The sequence below is a fragment of the Podarcis bocagei genome (genome assembly GCF_964188305.1).
Source record: "Podarcis bocagei genome assembly, chromosome: 5".
Taxonomy (NCBI): domain Eukaryota; kingdom Metazoa; phylum Chordata; class Lepidosauria; order Squamata; family Lacertidae; genus Podarcis; species Podarcis bocagei.
Genome location: NC_138129.1, coordinates 64,484,889 through 64,503,010, shown reverse-complemented (window position 1 = coordinate 64,503,010; position 18,122 = coordinate 64,484,889). Strand labels below are relative to the sequence as shown.

The 18,122-nt window shown below is 40.4% G+C and overlaps 2 protein-coding genes across 3 annotated transcripts in view; one reads left to right on the top strand and one right to left on the bottom strand.

The window, feature by feature from the left end:
- JAK1 (Janus kinase 1) overlaps positions 1–5,779 on the top strand; it is a 38,122-nt gene extending 32,343 nt beyond the window's left edge. Inside the window, exons 21-25 of the mRNA XM_081193674.1 lie at positions 386–510; positions 1,582–1,754; positions 2,490–2,607; positions 3,777–3,887; positions 4,901–5,779. Coding sequence (XP_081049800.1) covers positions 386–510; positions 1,582–1,754; positions 2,490–2,607; positions 3,777–3,887; positions 4,901–5,002 — 629 coding nt within the window. The 3' untranslated portion in view covers positions 5,003–5,779. The remainder of the gene's footprint in view (positions 1–385; positions 511–1,581; positions 1,755–2,489; positions 2,608–3,776; positions 3,888–4,900) is intronic.
- A 1,165-nt stretch (positions 5,780–6,944) lies between these two features.
- The window catches only part of RAVER2 (ribonucleoprotein, PTB binding 2), a 46,033-nt gene continuing 34,855 nt past the window's right edge, over positions 6,945–18,122 (bottom strand). For both annotated transcript variants that reach the window (XM_081193737.1, XM_081193736.1), the window contains exons 9-14: positions 17,278–17,543; positions 14,406–14,517; positions 12,496–12,644; positions 10,274–10,363; positions 9,111–9,236; positions 6,945–8,494 (exon numbers count right to left, since the gene is read on the bottom strand). In XM_081193737.1, the coding sequence (XP_081049863.1) occupies positions 8,348–8,494; positions 9,111–9,236; positions 10,274–10,363; positions 12,496–12,644; positions 14,406–14,517; positions 17,278–17,543 (890 nt within the window). In that variant the 3' untranslated portion in view covers positions 6,945–8,347. The remainder of the gene's footprint in view (positions 8,495–9,110; positions 9,237–10,273; positions 10,364–12,495; positions 12,645–14,405; positions 14,518–17,277; positions 17,544–18,122) is intronic.

The window sequence follows — 18,122 nt, the reverse complement described above, 5'->3', positions numbered from 1 at the left end:
CCATGGAAAATACTTAAAAAGTAATACTTGACCGCCCTGAGACCCCCAGGTAAAGGGCAGTATAATAATAATAATAATAATAATAATAATAATAATAATAATAATAATAATAATGTGGTCAAGGGTGTTGTGTATTGCATTTGCAGGCACAGAACAGTAGCAGAGCAGCCAGGAACTAATTAAGGGAGGTAGTGATTACTTTCTGGGTTGGGTAGTCCTAGCCCAAGTGCCTATATATAGAAGCAGGGCTGGGGTTTTGTGTGTCTTTCTACTTGCTTGCTGCCATGAATAAAGATGTTACCATACCACCACTGGCTGGACTCACTATATAATAGGCGTTGACTCTGAAAATTGCTTGGGATAATTTTGGCTTTCTTGATCAAAGGTGGAAATGGAATTAAGTTGATCATGGAGTTTCTTCCTTCTGGAAGCCTAAAGGAATATCTTCCACTAAACAAGAATAAAATCGGTCTGAAACAGCAATTGAAATACGCTGTACAAATCTGCAAGGTAATGCCATACATATTTTAATATTTAAGTTGTAGCAGTAAGTGTCTTGATGTTTAATTTTCATTCATGTGTTCAGAATCGAAATATCTGTTTAAAATCATAATCCATGAATTTGGGGGGAGGGTTGTTAGCTTTTTGAAAAGAATGATTTATTTAACATTTCCATCCCAGTTAAGGCCAGCCCTTCAGTTACAATAAAAATGCAAGAACAACCAACTGAGCAAAAAAGTTAATAAAAGCTAATGGGACAGCAGCCATAAGCAGCTCAGATAAATGCAAAAAGTATTTAGGGGTTTCTTAAAAGGCAAGTTCCTGGGAGAGGGACAGGGTCCACAAGTGTGGGGGCACCAGTTAGTGACCTTGGTGATGGCAGGATGCAGGTACCCTGAATCCGACTTTGGGGTTTAAGGAGCTTTAAGGTGTGTGTAGCTGGTTCTTCATACAACCTGATAAAAAACCATGTATATCCTTCACTTTATCTTTGCTCCCAGTTTCTTACTTTTAATGTGCCCCATGTTTTATGAGGTGAATGATTTCATTTATGAAAGTTGAAAACGATGTTGAAAATGATAATACAGCCTTGTATTAAAGCTTTGTTGCTAATTTCCTCTCTGGCTAAATAATATGTAACCAAGCAGCAGCAGCAAAAAGAGAGGACTTTTTAGAAAAAGTAAAAAAGAGCCTAAGGCCTAGGGATTCTTCACCCTGCCATGTGCTTTAGTTCCAAAACTCTAGCTGGTTCTGTAGGAGGTTCAGACTATGAGCACTGAAAAGCTTACCAAACAGAAGGATTGGGTGTACAAATTCTAAAGAAAATTGTTAGAGGTGTTTGAGGTAGAAAGCAATTACCGTATTTTTTGCACCATAACACTCACTTTTTTCCTCCTAGAAAGTAAGGGGAAATTTCTGTGCGTGTTATGGAGGGAATGCCTACGGGTGGCATGCCTACGGATTTTCCTCCTCTAAAAACTATGTGCGTGTTATGGTCGGGTGCGTGTTATAGAGCGAAAAATACGGTAATTGCAAGAGAATGAAACAATACTTGAAATTTTGTGTGTCTTCAACCATCAGGGAATGGACTACTTGGGATCTCAACAGTATGTTCATCGAGACTTAGCCGCAAGGAATGTTCTAGTTGAAAATGAACAGAGAGTGAAGATTGGGGACTTCGGGCTAACCAAAGCAATTGAGACGGATAAGGAATATTACAAAGTCAATGATGAAAAAGACAGCCCTGTGTTCTGGTAAGGAAGAAAGAGAGATATATATATAGTGACAAGCTAGCAAGTTTTTGCTGCAAGAGATATTATTTTTAGCTGAAACTGCACTGTGTGTCACTATGGATTATCCTCATGGTAGGTATTATCAATAAGTAATGGGAGGTTTTAACTTGATAATGATCACTTGACCATAAGAAAGGGTTCTTGTATTGCATGTTCTAGTACAAGAGCAGTTTGACAGGTGGTGGCATGTACATATATTTATTGATGCATTTTATGCTTACATTTGTAGTTAGGTATAGGAATTACTTGCAAAACTATAATCTGGCTCGTAGTTGTCTTTGCCTGAAAACAGACATAGGCTGGATCTATATTGATCTGGAAAACACTATTAAAAAGTAGTATAAGCTCTAAATGCAATTTTACATTGACAATGGCTCACTGCTCTACAGCGCCTTCTGGTGTCACATTTTTATTACATGTTTTAAATGTTTTAACTGACTGGTGTAGATTAGTCCTTTGATATTTGTTTCTCTTTACAATTTTCTCTTACCTTTAATTATTTCAATATTTGTTTCTTTCTTGTTTGTTCAATTGATGCATAATACTTTTGTGTGAAGCATATGGAGTCGTATTAGTAGTTTCTGTTGCGACGGCAACATCACTATCCAGAATTCTGCTATTTAATGATGCAAAGTGAGTTTTGGCTTTTGTGCCGCAGTTCTACCAAGAGTAAATGAAAGCGTTATATGGTTACAGGTATGCTCCTGAATGCTTACTGCAGAGCAAATTCTACATTGCTTCAGACGTTTGGTCTTTTGGAGTGACTCTCTATGAGCTACTGACCTACTGTGATCCTGCGTGCAGTCCGATGGCAGTAAGTAGCTGTGAAAGGAAAAGTTCTTTCCCATATGCTTTCTTCCAAAATAAGAGTAATGTGTGTGTAAGTGCTTTAAGGGGTCCTTTCCCCCTTTAATCCTTAGAAGTCCCAGATTTCAGGGCAGTTAAGTGTGTGCATACATGGATAACACTGCATTTAGGGGAATCTTGTTCACTGTCTGAAAACGATCCCCACCCTCGAAGCACTTATGAAACTCCTAAGCTTAAGTTGGGATGAAATGAAAGGATGAACATAGACCTTTTATTTGATGAAAATGATCATGCTTTATATAGCTGGTCCCATAATTTCTGTTTGAAACTAGTTATTTATGTTCACAGGAGAACCATTTCTACTTCTAGGTTGTCTTAAGAAAGCAATTTGATATATAGCCAGTGCTTTTTTTCTAGACAAATAGGTGCCAGTACTCACCATGAAGTTGTTACAGTCAGTGCCACACTTAAGGGTATACACTACCTGCACCTCTTTGAGTACCCCCTGAAGAAAAGCACTGGATATAGTCATCATAAAATTGGGTTACCAGTAGGCAAGTTCTTGAAACTCTCCAAGCGCAGGCTCCCTGTACTTTAAAGTTGTGCTGAGCTTGACCTGAAGGACACACACCCTCTCTCTATTTTGGGAAATTTCACTTTTAGGGGTCCATCCTTTGCAAAGATGTGAAACTGTTCCTAAGGGGTTGGGCGTCCCAATCCTTGGTTAGCTAGACACAACAGGTCAGCAAAGAGGGAAGGAGGGGTTCGTTCAATAAACTGAAGCCTGGGTTCTACCAGTTTCAGTCTCCCCAGGTTTCTGTAATCCACATTGGTCTCTACAGCAAAGCTGACTTGCTTGCTTTTGTTTGCATTCCATTTATCGTAACCCTCTGACCCAGTGCCCATGCTCCCTCCCTTCTACCTATGTACAACCCACCATTGCTGGTCTTTGGAATGGCAGCTGTGCAGGCATACATATCCCAACTATTTCCCCCACCGTTAACCTCTCTTTACCCGCCTCCACGCCAGTAGTCCAAGGTTCTGCTACCTACCTTTGGGCCCTTGCCATCAAGCAGGCACCACTCCGACCCTCTCCCTTGACTCTGGCACCCAGCCCAGCTATACCCTTTTACTAACAGAGAAATGAGATTAAATGTGGGTTTTCATAACTTGCAGGAATTCCTGAATATGATTGGACCAACTCAAGGCCAGATGACAGTGACACGGCTTGTGCGGGTATTAGGAGAAGGCAAACGTTTGCCATGTCCTAAAAATTGCCCACCAGAGGTAAGGCATTAATTAAGAATTATTATGCATCGTCTTGTATTGGGCAAATTCCCATCAGCTTGATGTTTATGAGCTTTCACAGGAAAAAGCTCTTTCAATCATAATTCTCTCACAGTTGGGATAGGTGATATTTTGTTTTTAGCTTCTTCTTTTTCTTTTTTAAACTTTCAACTGCCCCTGGAAATGCCATCCAATTTTCAATCACATCTTTTATACTACCTGTACTCATGTCAGTCAGGGCTATGCAGAAAACTCTCAAAGGCTGATTTTGTAGGTGCTCTCTCCCACTGATCTACTGACCTATTCCCATATTTTTTTGTTACCTACCTTGAACTTTGTCAGGAAAGAAAGAAAGGAATATAAATATAAAAAGTGCTACCAGCTGACTAGCCACTGTACATTTTTTCTTAACTGAATCGTACTTGTATTTTAGAGGATTTTATCGTAGAGATTACAACAAAAGCAGCAAGTATTATGGGCACAACCTGTTGGTCTGTAGGAAGGCATCCCAGGAGCCATAGGATGCTATAGACTCCTCTCTCTGCAGGCAGAGGAGGTTCACCCCGAGAAGCTTCCTTGTGGATATACCTCCATAGCTGGCAGTGCTCCTGCAGGTGGTAGAGAGGGCTTGTTCGGAGTGAATTGAGGGAAGCTTCTCATTTAGGCCCATAATATGGGGTGGGGGGAATGCCAGTCCCTGGATCCGGCATATTTCCCCCCCCCCCATCCTTCTAGTAGAGCGTTGAATGTGGTGATTCTTCAACCTGGAGTGTCTCCCTCATAATATGTGAGCTTTACTGATACCATAGTTAAGCTCACTGTATTAAACATTGGCTATTTCTGCTATTGTAGCCAATACTCTTGATAATCGAGCAACTTTTGCACTTCCTGACCCAGCCATTGGCTCATGTTTGTGTATATGCAGACACAAACGTAAATGTCTGAATCTTATTTCTTTAAGAATAAAGGCAATTTCAATGTGTAAGCCGTAACATACCCTTTTCATTTATTAGGTTAACCAACTGATGGGGAAGTGTTGGGTTCAAGACCCAGGTGAGCGGACAAGCTTTCACAATCTGATTCAAGGATTTGAAGCACTTATCCAAAAAATGTAATCCATGCATTTTATACTTGCCACTTAAATGTTTTGAAAAGTGTACAAGGCCTTTTTATTACCTAGTGTAATTTTGTACTTTGGTAATGTTGTGTCTGAAAAGGGTTTTTCTGTTTGAGTAGCCAACACGCGAGTCCGATAAGCAGCAGAGAACATTGCTGAGCATTTTGCCAGTTTATATATATCTGTGCCAACAGGGTCTACCTGTAGGATCTCAGCTGCTGGGCCAAGTACTTTTGAGGGAGGAAAAAAAATCTCTTAAGGCTACTGTTAAGTGATATGTGCCTATACAAAGTTTGAATCATGTTGTATTAGAGAGAAAAATATGATTTCCAAACAGTGCAGTGGCTGTCATTACAGTACAAAATGTTAATCATGGCAGATAAACAGAAATGTTCCTGACAGCATTCAAAAATGAATATTAAGGAGGTGTGCTAGATAACTTTGGTTGGAATCCAACACCAGTTTTGTCCTACACACAAAGGGACTTTGGATCTGTGCCACACATGCCAAGCTACTTTTTGAGCTTGCATCAACTCGCAAAAGCAGTTTGTGTTTAGCAAACCTGAAGTAACTCCTGTCATCCCAGCATTGTTTCTCCCTCTTGATATATATTTGTAGCATTTGCTTTTAGTATATTCATTAAAATCCAGACACCATTGGCACTTTGTCCTGGAGCATTCTGATCTAGTCCAATAAAATTTCTACATCACAGAAGTCAGTCCTTCTCCTATATTCCTTCTCTTTTAAAAGGAAAACTATAATCTTAGGGGTGCAATGTAAGGGGAAAGACCACTGAAGCATGACAACATTTGGGGTTTTTATTGGGTAACAGATTGCAAGTGACAATTAAGCAGAATAGTGAGTTTTGAAGACATAATTTCTCCAGTGAGGCTGAATGGTGCATGGATTCTCCAGTGAGGCTGAATGGTGCATGGATTTTAATGTGCACTCTGTAAATGAAGATATTACAAGAGATAACATGCTAACCAGGAGTAGGGGGATGGATGTACATTATTCCTGCATTGTGTACTTGCTATAAAAGAAGTAGGATTCAGTATGTTCTGCAATGAAGAGAGCCATGTACAAGCTTTGGGGCCAGAATGCATGCATTGCCATACTCTGTGAATTTGCTTGTCTTAACAGATGGAAGACTAATCTTTTTCCTAAAGTCAGATATTGCTTTTCAGGAATTATTCAGAATTTGCAATAATGTGTAACAAATTAGAAATGCTATCAAGTAAGAACCCTCTTGCAAATACTGCCTGTTTCCCCCCACTGTACTCTGTATGCACTTTGTTATTCTTTATAAAAAAATAAAGATTTTATCAATTAATATTAATGCATTGCCTTCATTCGTAGCTGAGACAACATTTCTCAAGGGGTGTTGGCTGTCTTGAGTGCACCTCTAAAGGTGAAGTCAAACTGTTGGGAGAATCACAGTGCCAGCTATAACCTCACTGGTACTGGCAGTCAGTTTGCTGTGAAAATCTGGGCCCTTACTGTGCAAATAGGTTGGTCCATAAGTACAACGTGAATTAAATAGAGCAGCGCTTCTAGGTCAGAGGTGAGGGGTAACCTATGGTGCCTGGAGGTTGCCCAGCCTGTCTTAGAAACTTAAAAATTCAAGCAATATGACCTCCAGTCATGTTAACAATACAACACATACACTTTAGGGGATCACTGACTTTTCAAGAAAAGAGTTGTCATGTACTAGGGTTACAAATATTCAACTGACTAAACAAATCAAGTTTTCAGAAAGGCAGCCCTGCTGATATTGACATGGCTTGCTTTTTATAGCACCATAAGTGTCTTTAAAATGTGCCACAAGACTATGCATTCATAGGACACAACTCCTCCCCTTTCTCCGCTTCACAACAGGCCTTTCCCCCTCCCCAACATTCACAATGTACCTTCAGGAGCACACAATAAGCCACGCCAGCTTTATACTTCAGTGTAGCTTGCCAATTTATTTACAGAGAAATTGATTGCTCAGAAAAGATACATTCAATGTGAATAATACTAAACACAGAGAAGAAAAATCTCGCTACGACGTTCTGTTACTTCTGAATAATGTATATTAGTTTTATATAACAGCCTCCTAATCAAGAAACTTGTAAACTGCACCTAACTTTAAATCTGACTGGATTTCAATCAGGCTTACCTTGATCTCTCTTCACTGGAGACAAGCTATGCTGCCTTCATTGATGTATATTTCTTCATAACCTCCCACTGCGGATTTTACCATTGCTAATGCTGGGCCTCATGCATTTTAAATCTTACTTCAGAAACAAAAACCTGCAAATTGGGGTTACTATGGAAAATGGCAGCTGTATTGGTTATTTCAAACATGTTCCAAACAACAGGAAAGTAGCTTTCTGTGAATCTTAGTTAGAAATAAATTAAGAGCCAGCAAAAAGCATGAATACACCACATTCCACCCGGTTCCAGTGAACACAAATAATTGCCATGGTTATAAAGTGCAAGAAAATATACTGAAGAATTTCCAAGGTGGCAGTGATTAATCAAGAGTACTGTAGTATAGAAATAGGGTTTGGAGCAGATAGATCCTTAAACTAAATGCAAGTCAGTAAGATAGCAATGCATTCAGTTCCACTGGATACCAAATGGAAATTCACATTATTTCCCCCCAAAGAAACCGATTAACAAGAAATAGACCTAGAAGCCTAAGACTATAAATGCACAGCTACTATCAATTCTCTTCATGGAAATTTTGTCGTGCACACTTGGTATTGCCAGCAATCATTTATTTTAATGAAGTGCGTCGATATCTTCCTAGCGTACTTCCACTTTAGCAGCTACAACTGCTATTTTATTTTTTATTTTTAATCCAGAAAAGATCTGCCTACTCTGACTAGACTGTACTGCAATGATTACACTCAACCTAACCATTGTCTGGGCTGTAATCCAATATGCAAGCCCCATTAAAGCCAATAAAGGAATATTGCTATCAGGATCAAACATGAATTTAACATTGCAGCCAGGAATCTAAATCTTTGAAGGAGGAAAAACCCAGCACAATTGTTTCTTTAGGACTACCACTGCAACTTTCCCAGCAAAAACATTTCCTCTCACTGTTATTTTATTGCTTCGAGAGACATTCTCAAGGGGGCAAAGCTGCCATTTCTTTAAGAGCTTAAGAAATAACTTAATTGTCACTCAATGCATAGAAACTAGTCTGGAGGGTATCTGCTATTAGTAGCTCCCCACACATAAATTTACTAGATTGGTACATAGATTGGTTCTCCAATATCTACAATACATATTAAAAGTGAAAGGTAAGGATGACATGAATGTGGCTTTGACTCCAAGCAAGATGCTGATCTTAATAAACACGTTTTCTTTTAAGATACAATTCTGCATAATGTACTCCCGAGCCCTGAGTTTGCTGACCAACGTATTCCACTGGGCCATCTTCTGGAGTGGTGATGAGGTACGAAGAGCCCCGCTTTTCGTTTCTTATTGGTGTCATCTAAACATCATAAAAGTCCATTATTACAGCAATGTGTATGCAGTTATTTGAAAGAATACTGAATTATCCTTTCTATAACCAAACTATACTGCTCTCTATGGATGACCAACACTAGATCTAGTTACGTAAATAAAATAAAATAAATGGACTAGGACAAACCATAAGGCTACTTGGAATGTTTTTCAATAGCAACAAAATGAAGTCAAAAGACTTTGTATAGCAGCCCTGACAAATTCTTAAGCTGCATTATGTGTTTTCTGAACACTAGGTGGCAGCACAAGACATCAACCTAGCAACATGTAGGTGCCAACAGAGAAACAGACTAGTATGCAGAACTTTTCCAAATTGGTCTCTCTGCTTCTCTCTCTCTCTCTATATATATATAATATAAAAATTTGACTACATTTCATATGTATGTGTGAAGGAATTCTAGCTCATTTATTTATTGCACTTTCATCCTACTCATCCACTGCATTTGGAAAGCTGTACCTAATGAAGTTTCTCATTTGCATACTATTTAAAAATACATGAGAATGCTGAAAGGCTATCCATCACAGATGTGTAGTGTAATTTATTGGCCGCTTCAGGAATAAGCGTGCCAACTCTTTCCTCTTACCTTCAGTGGGTTTTGAGGCGCCAGTGGCAAAATGCCTGGATGGAAGGACCCCTGGGTGGCAGCGTAATATGATGGCATGACTTGCAAGTAGCTACTGAAGTCCCCATACACTCCACTATCAGATTCCTACATGGAGAAAACACAGAAAGGGAAACACCATGGTTGCTGGCCACTGAACAGAAACGGAGACATTTCCGGGAGAAACGATTAATCATAAATTCTGTGACAGAAAGAGGAGAGTATCAATGTGCAGGCAACCCCCAATTTGCGCAAGGGTTGCAGTCCAGGTCATGATGTGTGACAGCAAGAGCCCATTTGACTGTGCCTGCTTTTCCTACCACTTCTGGGTCTCTGCGATGTGCACATGTGTAGTCACACCTCAAATGGACACACACAAATCTGTTGTTGCCTGTATTCAAAAGTAGTGTAAGTTTCTTAAAGGCAAAGTATCTCTGAGAATCTCCCTTTACTGTTTGGGGAGAGTGTATTTTTTTCTCAGACATCTGAGCCAGAAACATGGTCAGTACCAAACTTGGGAGATGTTTTACCCCAAACACCAATGAAAACCAATTCATTCTGTTTTTCAGATGCTGTAACCTTTGCTACATCACCTTGTTAAAATGCTTCCCTAAAATTACAGGCGTTTTGACAATGGTATTGAGATTTTGCAAGAGCCCAATGAACAATTTTCTTGATTTCCTGTGCCCAGATCAGCCAAGGAAAACTCAGGCAATTATAAATGCAGAACATGAACATAAGAGGAATGCACCTCATTCCATTAAAGGAATGTTTCTACTACCAACAAATACCTATCCTATAAATACCCTGGATAATTTTCCTTTACGAAAAGAATCCTGCAAAAAGGGAAATTCAGAATTCTATGGTTCACACTGCCTAGCCTATTATTTATTTTTTTCCTTTTAAGAAGGATAAGCTCAAGTTTGCAAAGAAAAAAAATAATTATTCAAATAGTGTTTGGTTACTTCATGGCACACAGGTGTCCTGAAGATTCTGAAATATGCTTACTGAAAGAACTTCAGGGAGAAAATTATAAGAAGTGCTATGTAATCTGTTACTTTGGTTGAATTTCAAAATCTAGCCTTGTTTACTGACAACCTTGACACAGGCTGCTGGTGAAGCATACTGAATCATCACCCACTTACCTCTGAGCCACCATTTTCTAATTCCCCTACTCTAGTTTGGATGGTATGGTATGCCTGGGCATATTGTTGATACCACTGCTGGACTGAATCCTGCAAAAGACAAGGCAATTTTTAATTTATCAACTTCTGCAACTTCGCACCATGATTAATATGCTCGTTACAAGACATTAAAAGCACAAGCTTTGCAAAAACAAATACATATGCATGTTTTTGTTAATCTGGATCAATCTGCTCCATCTGAATGCAAGAGAAAGTTAAGGTGGTGCTTTCTCTGCTCCCTCTTACTTATTCTCTTTCATTTCCTATAACAAATCACTCAGCAATATTTTGTGTTTTTATATGTGCTTACCTAGTTGATTCCTTGATTTATCAGCTTTAGTCCCCCAACAATATCTAACAGGTTTATAACTTTAAGGTTTTTCAGGAAGTACAGTACTGGAAAATGTTTAATACTCAGTGTCTTGAGATATTTTTACAATCATAATCCTATAATTTATGCAGTAATTCGCACAGCTACAGGAGAATTAATAGACTGGCTCCATCTATTAGGCACATCCTTTATTTTAGAAAGAAACCAATACAGTCCCTGTGACAAGTATTTCGATTTGTGGAAAACAGCTCAAAGCATAAGAAAATTCCTGCCAATCTATTCCAGCATCCTGTTCTCAGGACCTTACTTAGTGTAACTGTTGTTGCAGTCATCCAAGTTTCTGCCTTTGCGTGCTTATCTATATTTCTCAAATGTAAAATCCTATTTCTTGGCTGAAAGGTAACTTTGAGTATTACAGCAAATAATGCTTCTTGGCTAACAGGTTGTAATGTCTTTATACACGTGGATGAGAATGTCAATGTGACACGAAATGACTTACACTCTGGCTTTTGAAAATATTTGCAAGACTAGTTGAAAACCAACCAGGCTGAAGTTGTCATGAGACCCATTTTTAATGACCTGTTGGCCTCTATTATGTAAACTGACTGTCCAGAAAAAAAATAAAGAAGAGGATGAAAGGCCAACTAGAACTTGTGTAGGTTAGATAAATTGAGTTAAAACAGAAGACTAAATCCAAGTCTTGCCATGTGTTTAGCAACATTCATCACAAGCTAAGGTAGAATTTACTTAGAATTGCTTGTTATGTCAATTTGTACATGAATAAATTTATCTTTTATTACGTTTTCTTTTATAAATGCTGTATTTGGTGAATTAATCGTTAGTTTTGCTGCACCCTGGCTTGCATAATTGATAACAAGCTAGTAGCTACAGTGTATTTATTTGAGGGAGGCTGGTCTGGTAAAAGCTAATTCAGCCCCATGTTCACAGAGAAAAAGGTGGCTTTCCCAGCAACATTCACAGTTCAGCACTTTCAGCATGGATTAAATAAATTATGAGAAATGCCAGTGAGAAACTTAATCAAACCAGCTGATTATCAAATGCTTTTAATTCTCTCTTTCAGGATTCAGTTAACTAAGCTGCTGTAGCAACTCAACTAGATCAACTTCCCCCAAGCCTTAAAACAGTGTTGTACATGTGTGTCTGCATGCCATAGCTACTTCTCATCAGTGTCAGAAACTTCCTGAATGGAAAACAGTGCTGGTGATCCCTCTCGAGTTGTACTGGGTCTACAGGACATACTTTGCCATGTGGTTCCAGGTGCACTATTAGCAGCACCTCACCAGTTTAGAACCATCTGCCTCGCTGTGCTTCCATATTAAATGGTGCTATCTGTTTCTACTCCCATTAAATGTATGAAAAGCTGCTGACAGCAGGATTGTCTGCCAGCAGAGACCTACAGAATCCTGCTGTCAACAGTTTCCACAATTAGCACAGCAACACACACAAGGCAGAGCAGGCACTTTAGAAGAAAGCAAATTCACAAGAACTAAAAAAGTGGCAAAATGCAGACAGGTAATAGTTATACTTTTCCCCTCAATGTTCTATTCAAAACCGACACATAAACCATTTTATTCAACTTTATCAGTTTCCTGCACAGAAAGGTTCATGACTCTATGAATAGTATTGCAAAGCTTATACCATCCCTTACATCACACAAAACATTTACCAGCTAGAAATCTGACTCACTGTCTGATGCTTTTAATGCATGATAATTTATGGGTCTCCTTAAATGATCATCTGCCTAGAACCCAGTCATGCTTTTATAACAAACTCTGACCCAAACAATACACACAGCCACCAGCTGCAATGAAACCATATTCAAGCCACATACCTGTGTGTAATCCTCATACTGCGGTGAATAGTTAAAATAGCTTTCCACCGGTTGTTGCGCTGTGGTTCCCTGAGCAGCTGCAGCACTGAGTGAGTTATTTGAAAGTCCGGCCTGCTGCTTAGTATTACTGGCTTTGCTGGCAATTGCTGCTGCTCAAAGAAGAAAAAAAGCATTCTTACATGTCCTATAAGATTGAAAACAAGGCTTCATCTAAAACAGAATGTTCACCATCAATCCATAGCCCCAAAGGCCAAAGCTAGGCTGAAAAAGGAAGGAGTGATGTTGAGCACTTGGTTATCACCCTGATTGAAGATCTTATTCTTCATCGAAGTATAAGTTCCCATGAAATACTGGCAGTAATACAGAACAGGGCAATTTTGCTGCCTAACCAATGGCTTCTCTCTTAATTAATATCAGAATCTAGGCCTCGATTGGAAGCCTCTCCCAACACTTGGGAAGAGATACACCAGGTGTTTAAGTCTGCATAAATATTTTCTGTCTTTTCACTACTATTCTGCCTTCTATATATGCTTCTGTATCATCATGGAGCCCCAGGTTCCTGCTTAAAAGGTTCTGATTAAAAGGAGTAGGCTGTAGTCATTTACTTAAAGTTATAACTGGGACTCACAGTTCCTCAGCTTCCGATATCTAGGGAGCATGACAGACAGATGGTAAGGCACCAGGCCAGATCAAATGCAGAGGCTCAGAGGCTTTTTGTAGAGGAGAATCAGGGGATAAGGAGCACCCCACCTTCTGATTAGCTCTTGCAAATGCTCTCTTAAGGCTGTTTTCCCCTCAGCCAGGAACCTAGCTGGGAGAAAATGAGCTAAAAATCGCATAGAGCATTTGTGGTGAACAATCAGTGGAATACGCAAAGCACTAGGACTGCCAATTCTCACCATAAATGCCTCCCCACCTCTGCGCATTTGCACAAGGATGGAAACCCCCATGTTTGTCTCATAATGAGTAGGCTCTGGCCTTAGGGCTAAACTGCATATTATGTTGGAACTTTGTTTTTGGTGCTTCCCAGTAAATCCTTTCTGTAAAAACAGCGGTAAGGGACTCCCATTTTTAACTGGGACTATGGGCATTCAGTGAGGGTTGTCCCACTGTATCCCTACCCTATTGCAGTTCTGAAACTCACACACACGCATAGTTGCAATTAGCTACAGAGGCAAAACTAGCAGAATTAAATTAAGACACACATTTTCCCTTGCAACTCATGGAGCGGAGGCTTTGGTGTGCACAGAAAGGATTAAGATACACGCCCCCCTCCCCACCTCACCCGTGGGCCTAATCCAAAGTGGGTGGGCCCTCCTGCCGCTTGGCAAGTCAACATAACATGTAGTATTTGGGCTTTCGTTATCAGCATTTTCTTGGAGTTAAAGAGGTGGAACACTGACTGTTATGTGCAATGCAACTTGTTCAAGACACACAGTTTAGTTGAGACTGTGGATGAGTTAGTTTGATCATATGAAATTAGATTAAGAAGGCAAAATCCAGTGAAGGTGAGTGGTGCATGCTCTAGTAATCTCCCGCTTGGATAACTTCAATGCGCTCTATGTGGGGCTACCTTTGAAGGTGACCCAGAAACTACAATTAATCCAGAATGTGACTGGGAGTGGCTGGCAAGACCACATAACACCAGTCCTGAAAGAACTACGCTGGCTCCCAGTACGTTTCCGGGCACAATTCAAAGCGTTGGTGCTGACCTTTAAAGCCCTAAACAGGCTCGGCCCAGTATGCCTGATAATTTTTTCTTGTAATGGTAATCTTCTTAAAATGAAATATTTCTTTTTGCATAATTTGAAATACCGGGGTCGCTGGCATTATTTACAACTACAGTAACCACACTCCCCCTCCTGAGAAAACCCAAGGGTTGCCTTCAGAGGCACCGGCTACCTGCTTACCTGAAAGACAGACTGAAGGCAGCACACTTGCCAAGTTCAAGTAGGGATTGGTACTCAGATGGATTTCCTTGGGAGGTTCTCCCAGCAGAGAGGTCTGGTTTTTTGAAGAACTCTGAAGTAAAAAGCGAATAAAATGTCGACCCTTCTACTACAGGTTGAACAACATAAAAAACCCACACACATTTTGAACAGATATTGAAATTAAACATCCTATTAGGGAAATTTTACTTCTCATAACATAGACTCAAAGAGCTGAAGAGACTAAGGCTGCAATTCTATAATCCTATATAAGGAAGGAAACAGTAAATCAGCATTATGGCAATCAGCTGTTTAGGGTGGGTGCCTATGTGCAGAGATGAAGAAAGAAAATGGGTATAAAAATAAACAAAACCAAAAAAAAGGGTCCAAGAATGATATTCAGCTGTGCTATCCTGTTTGTGCAGTGGACTTCTGCTTCTGTAAATGGGATTTAACCCTTCCTCTCTTCCTCACCCTCCTTCATGGATCACTGCCTTGTCATGGGAGAAAAGCAATGACAAACCTAGACAGCATCTTAAAAAGCAGAAACATCACCTTGCCGACAAAGGTCCGTATAGTAAAAGCTATGATTTCCCAGTAGTGATGTATGGAAGTGAGAGCTGGACCATAAAGAAGGCTGATCGCCGAAGAATTGGTGCTTCTGAATTATGGTGCTGGAGGAGACTCTTTGAGAGTCCCATGGACTGCAAAAAGACCAAACCTATCCATTCTGAAGGAAATCAGCCCTGAGTGCTCACTGGAAGGACAGATCCTGAAGCTGAGGCTCCAATACTTTGGCCACCTCATGAGAAGAGAAGAGTCCCTGGAAAAGACCCTGATGCTGGGAAAGATTGAGGGCACAAGGAGAAGGGGACGACAGAGGACGAGATGGTTGGACAGTGTTCTCGAAGCTACCAGCATGGGTTTGACCAAACTGTGGGAGGCAGTGGAAGACAGGAGTGCCTGGCGTGCTCTGGTCCATGGGGTCACGAAGAGTCAGACATGACTAAACAACAACAACTCTTCCTCACTACATTATCCTCATTTATGTATTCTCTGGTGGGTTGGGAGGCACACCCAGAGCAGATGTGAGCAGGACATGGGAGAGGAGCAAGAGGAAGTTGCATTTCATTTACAGGCGCCATATTGAATCTTGCCCCCAGTCTTAATTTTCATAAGTTGTGTATGCATAAGGCGTGAATGGATAAGAATTGTATGGCTCTTCCTCACAGTCATTGTTTCTTGAAAGACAAAGGAAGAACCACGGGTCAGGTTTGTATCAACACAGCAAAAACATACATCTATTTACTCCTAGCGGACGCCTTGCAAACCACCACTTACATGGAAATTATGTTAATGCAAAAAGGCTCCAGTTAAAAATGTGTTTCCAAAGTAACCTGCATTTATTCCTTGCCCAAGAATAAACACTCTTCCCTCTCCATAACACTCTTGATATGACTAAAAGCAATTTAGATTTCAAATATTGGTTAAGATTTTATGGGTTTTTTTTGGTGTTGTTGTTGTAGTTGAAAGAGACCCTGAGGGTCATCTAGTCGAACCTCCTGGAATGCAGGAATCACAACAAAAGCATCCATGATCAATAGCCATATTCATGCATTCATTTGTTCGTTCGTTTATTTAAGCCTGTTTCAGATAATTGCAGTGCTGCACTGTGGTTAATACAGGCAGTGGAATTCAGTGCAATCAATGTAAAGTGCTGATGATATCGTGACCTAACTCTTCTTAACTGCAGTTTAGAAAGCCCATTTAATTATCTCTGCACTGGTCCCAATGCACTGTTTTGAAATTTTAACTAAATATAATATAGGTAAAGGTACCCCTGCCCGTACGGGCCAGTCGTGACCAACTCTGGGGTTGTGTGCTCATCTCGCTTAAGAGGCCGGGAGCCAGCGCTGTCTGGAGACACTTCCGGGTCACGTGGCCAGCGTGACGAAGTTGCTCTGGTGAGCTAGCACCAGCGCAGCGCACGGAAATGCCGTTACCTTCCTGCTGTAAAGCGGTACCTATTTATCTACTTGCACTTAAGGGTGCTTTCGAACTGCTAGGTGGGCAGGAGCTGGGACCGAACGACAGGAGCTCACCCCGCCGCGGGGATTCGAACCGCCAACCATACGATCGGCAAGTCCTAGGCACTGAGGTTTTACCCACAGCGCCACCCGCGTCCAAAAATATAATATACTTTACATCATAAAAGAAACATTGATTATCTATACATCAGATTCTGCTGCATAATAAAACCCCCACATAGAATTATTACAAATATAAAATTTCAGCTGGGTAGTTATTATTAAACAGCACTAACATGTCATCTCCTGCAAGAATAAGAGAAGTGGCTTTAAATTCATGTGAAATTAAGAATGAACAGTAATGGAAATATTACACTAACGTGTTATTTCCTATGGACTTTAACAACACCAACACGCGAATGGAACTGCAATACAGTCGTACTTGGGATCCCAAACATCTTGGTACTCGAGACTTTTTGGCTCTCAAATGCCGCAAACCCAGAAGTGAGTGTTCCAGTTTGCGAACATTCTTTGGAACCAGATCATCCAGTGGGGCTTCCGACTGGCTGCAGGAACTTCCTGTAAGCAATCAGAAGCCATGCTTTGGTTTCCAAATGTTTTGGAATCCAAACAGACTTCCGGAACGCATTCCATTTGACTTCCAAGGTACGACTGTACTGAACTTATAAAGTTTATACACCTCTTGAATATAAAGAGAAGCAAAATAAATTTGAAGCAGTTTACAATGATAATAAAAAAAAAGTTATCGTAAAAAAACCCAAGTTTTAAAAACATTTTTTTTCAAAATAATGTACTCAACTTCTTACCCCCAAGCTTGAATCTGGGCTGTTTGCCTGGCCTTGTTGCTTGAGATGTCCTGCCCGTAGGCCTCCAGCAGCGACATTTGGTAAGCTTTGCAGGTAACCCTGGGACCCTGAGCCAGTGCCTTCTGTCAGTCCTACTGCGGTTGACAGCTTGTCCTGTGTGTTGTTTTGCCTTGGCACTGCTTGTCCAGATACATGCTGATTTGGAAAGAATGGCAGCATGCCAATCCCTGTTGCAACCGGCGTTTGAGCTGCAGTCCGATTAGATACTGCGCAGCCAACCATAAATGGAAAAAAAGGAAGCTATATTAGGCAAGAATTATTACTAGAACATCATGCTCATGTTGTTTATTATGTGAAAAGCACTGAGAAATCTATTTAAATGATTGCAGCAGAAAAGATAATTCTAGTGGCGGGCAGGGAAATACATTAAAACTCAAAAGACTCTCAAACTTTGATATTTATACAACTGGTCTTACACCTTAACCGTTGCTAGCGACTGAAAAGGGGGATCTTGTGCTTTAAAATTTCACAGAGAAGAATTAAAAGAGGATGCCTTAGGCAAGAAAGCATTAGGAAGACTCTTCTGTGGTGAAGGAGAAAGCTACGGCTCTCCATACCTTAAAAGATCTGAATTGTCAGTAATATGGGAGCCACCATCTGCTAACAGGAGGAACATAGACATCGACTCCTTCCAGAACTGCCATCACATACTGGCCATTCCAACCCAGCAGTATGTCAGTCCACCTCCTCTTTATTACAGAGGAAACAATTTGGACCTACAACAAAATGGTGCCAGACATGCTTTCCTTCAGGCCCTCCTGCCCCTGCCCCCGTTTCCTGTCCGT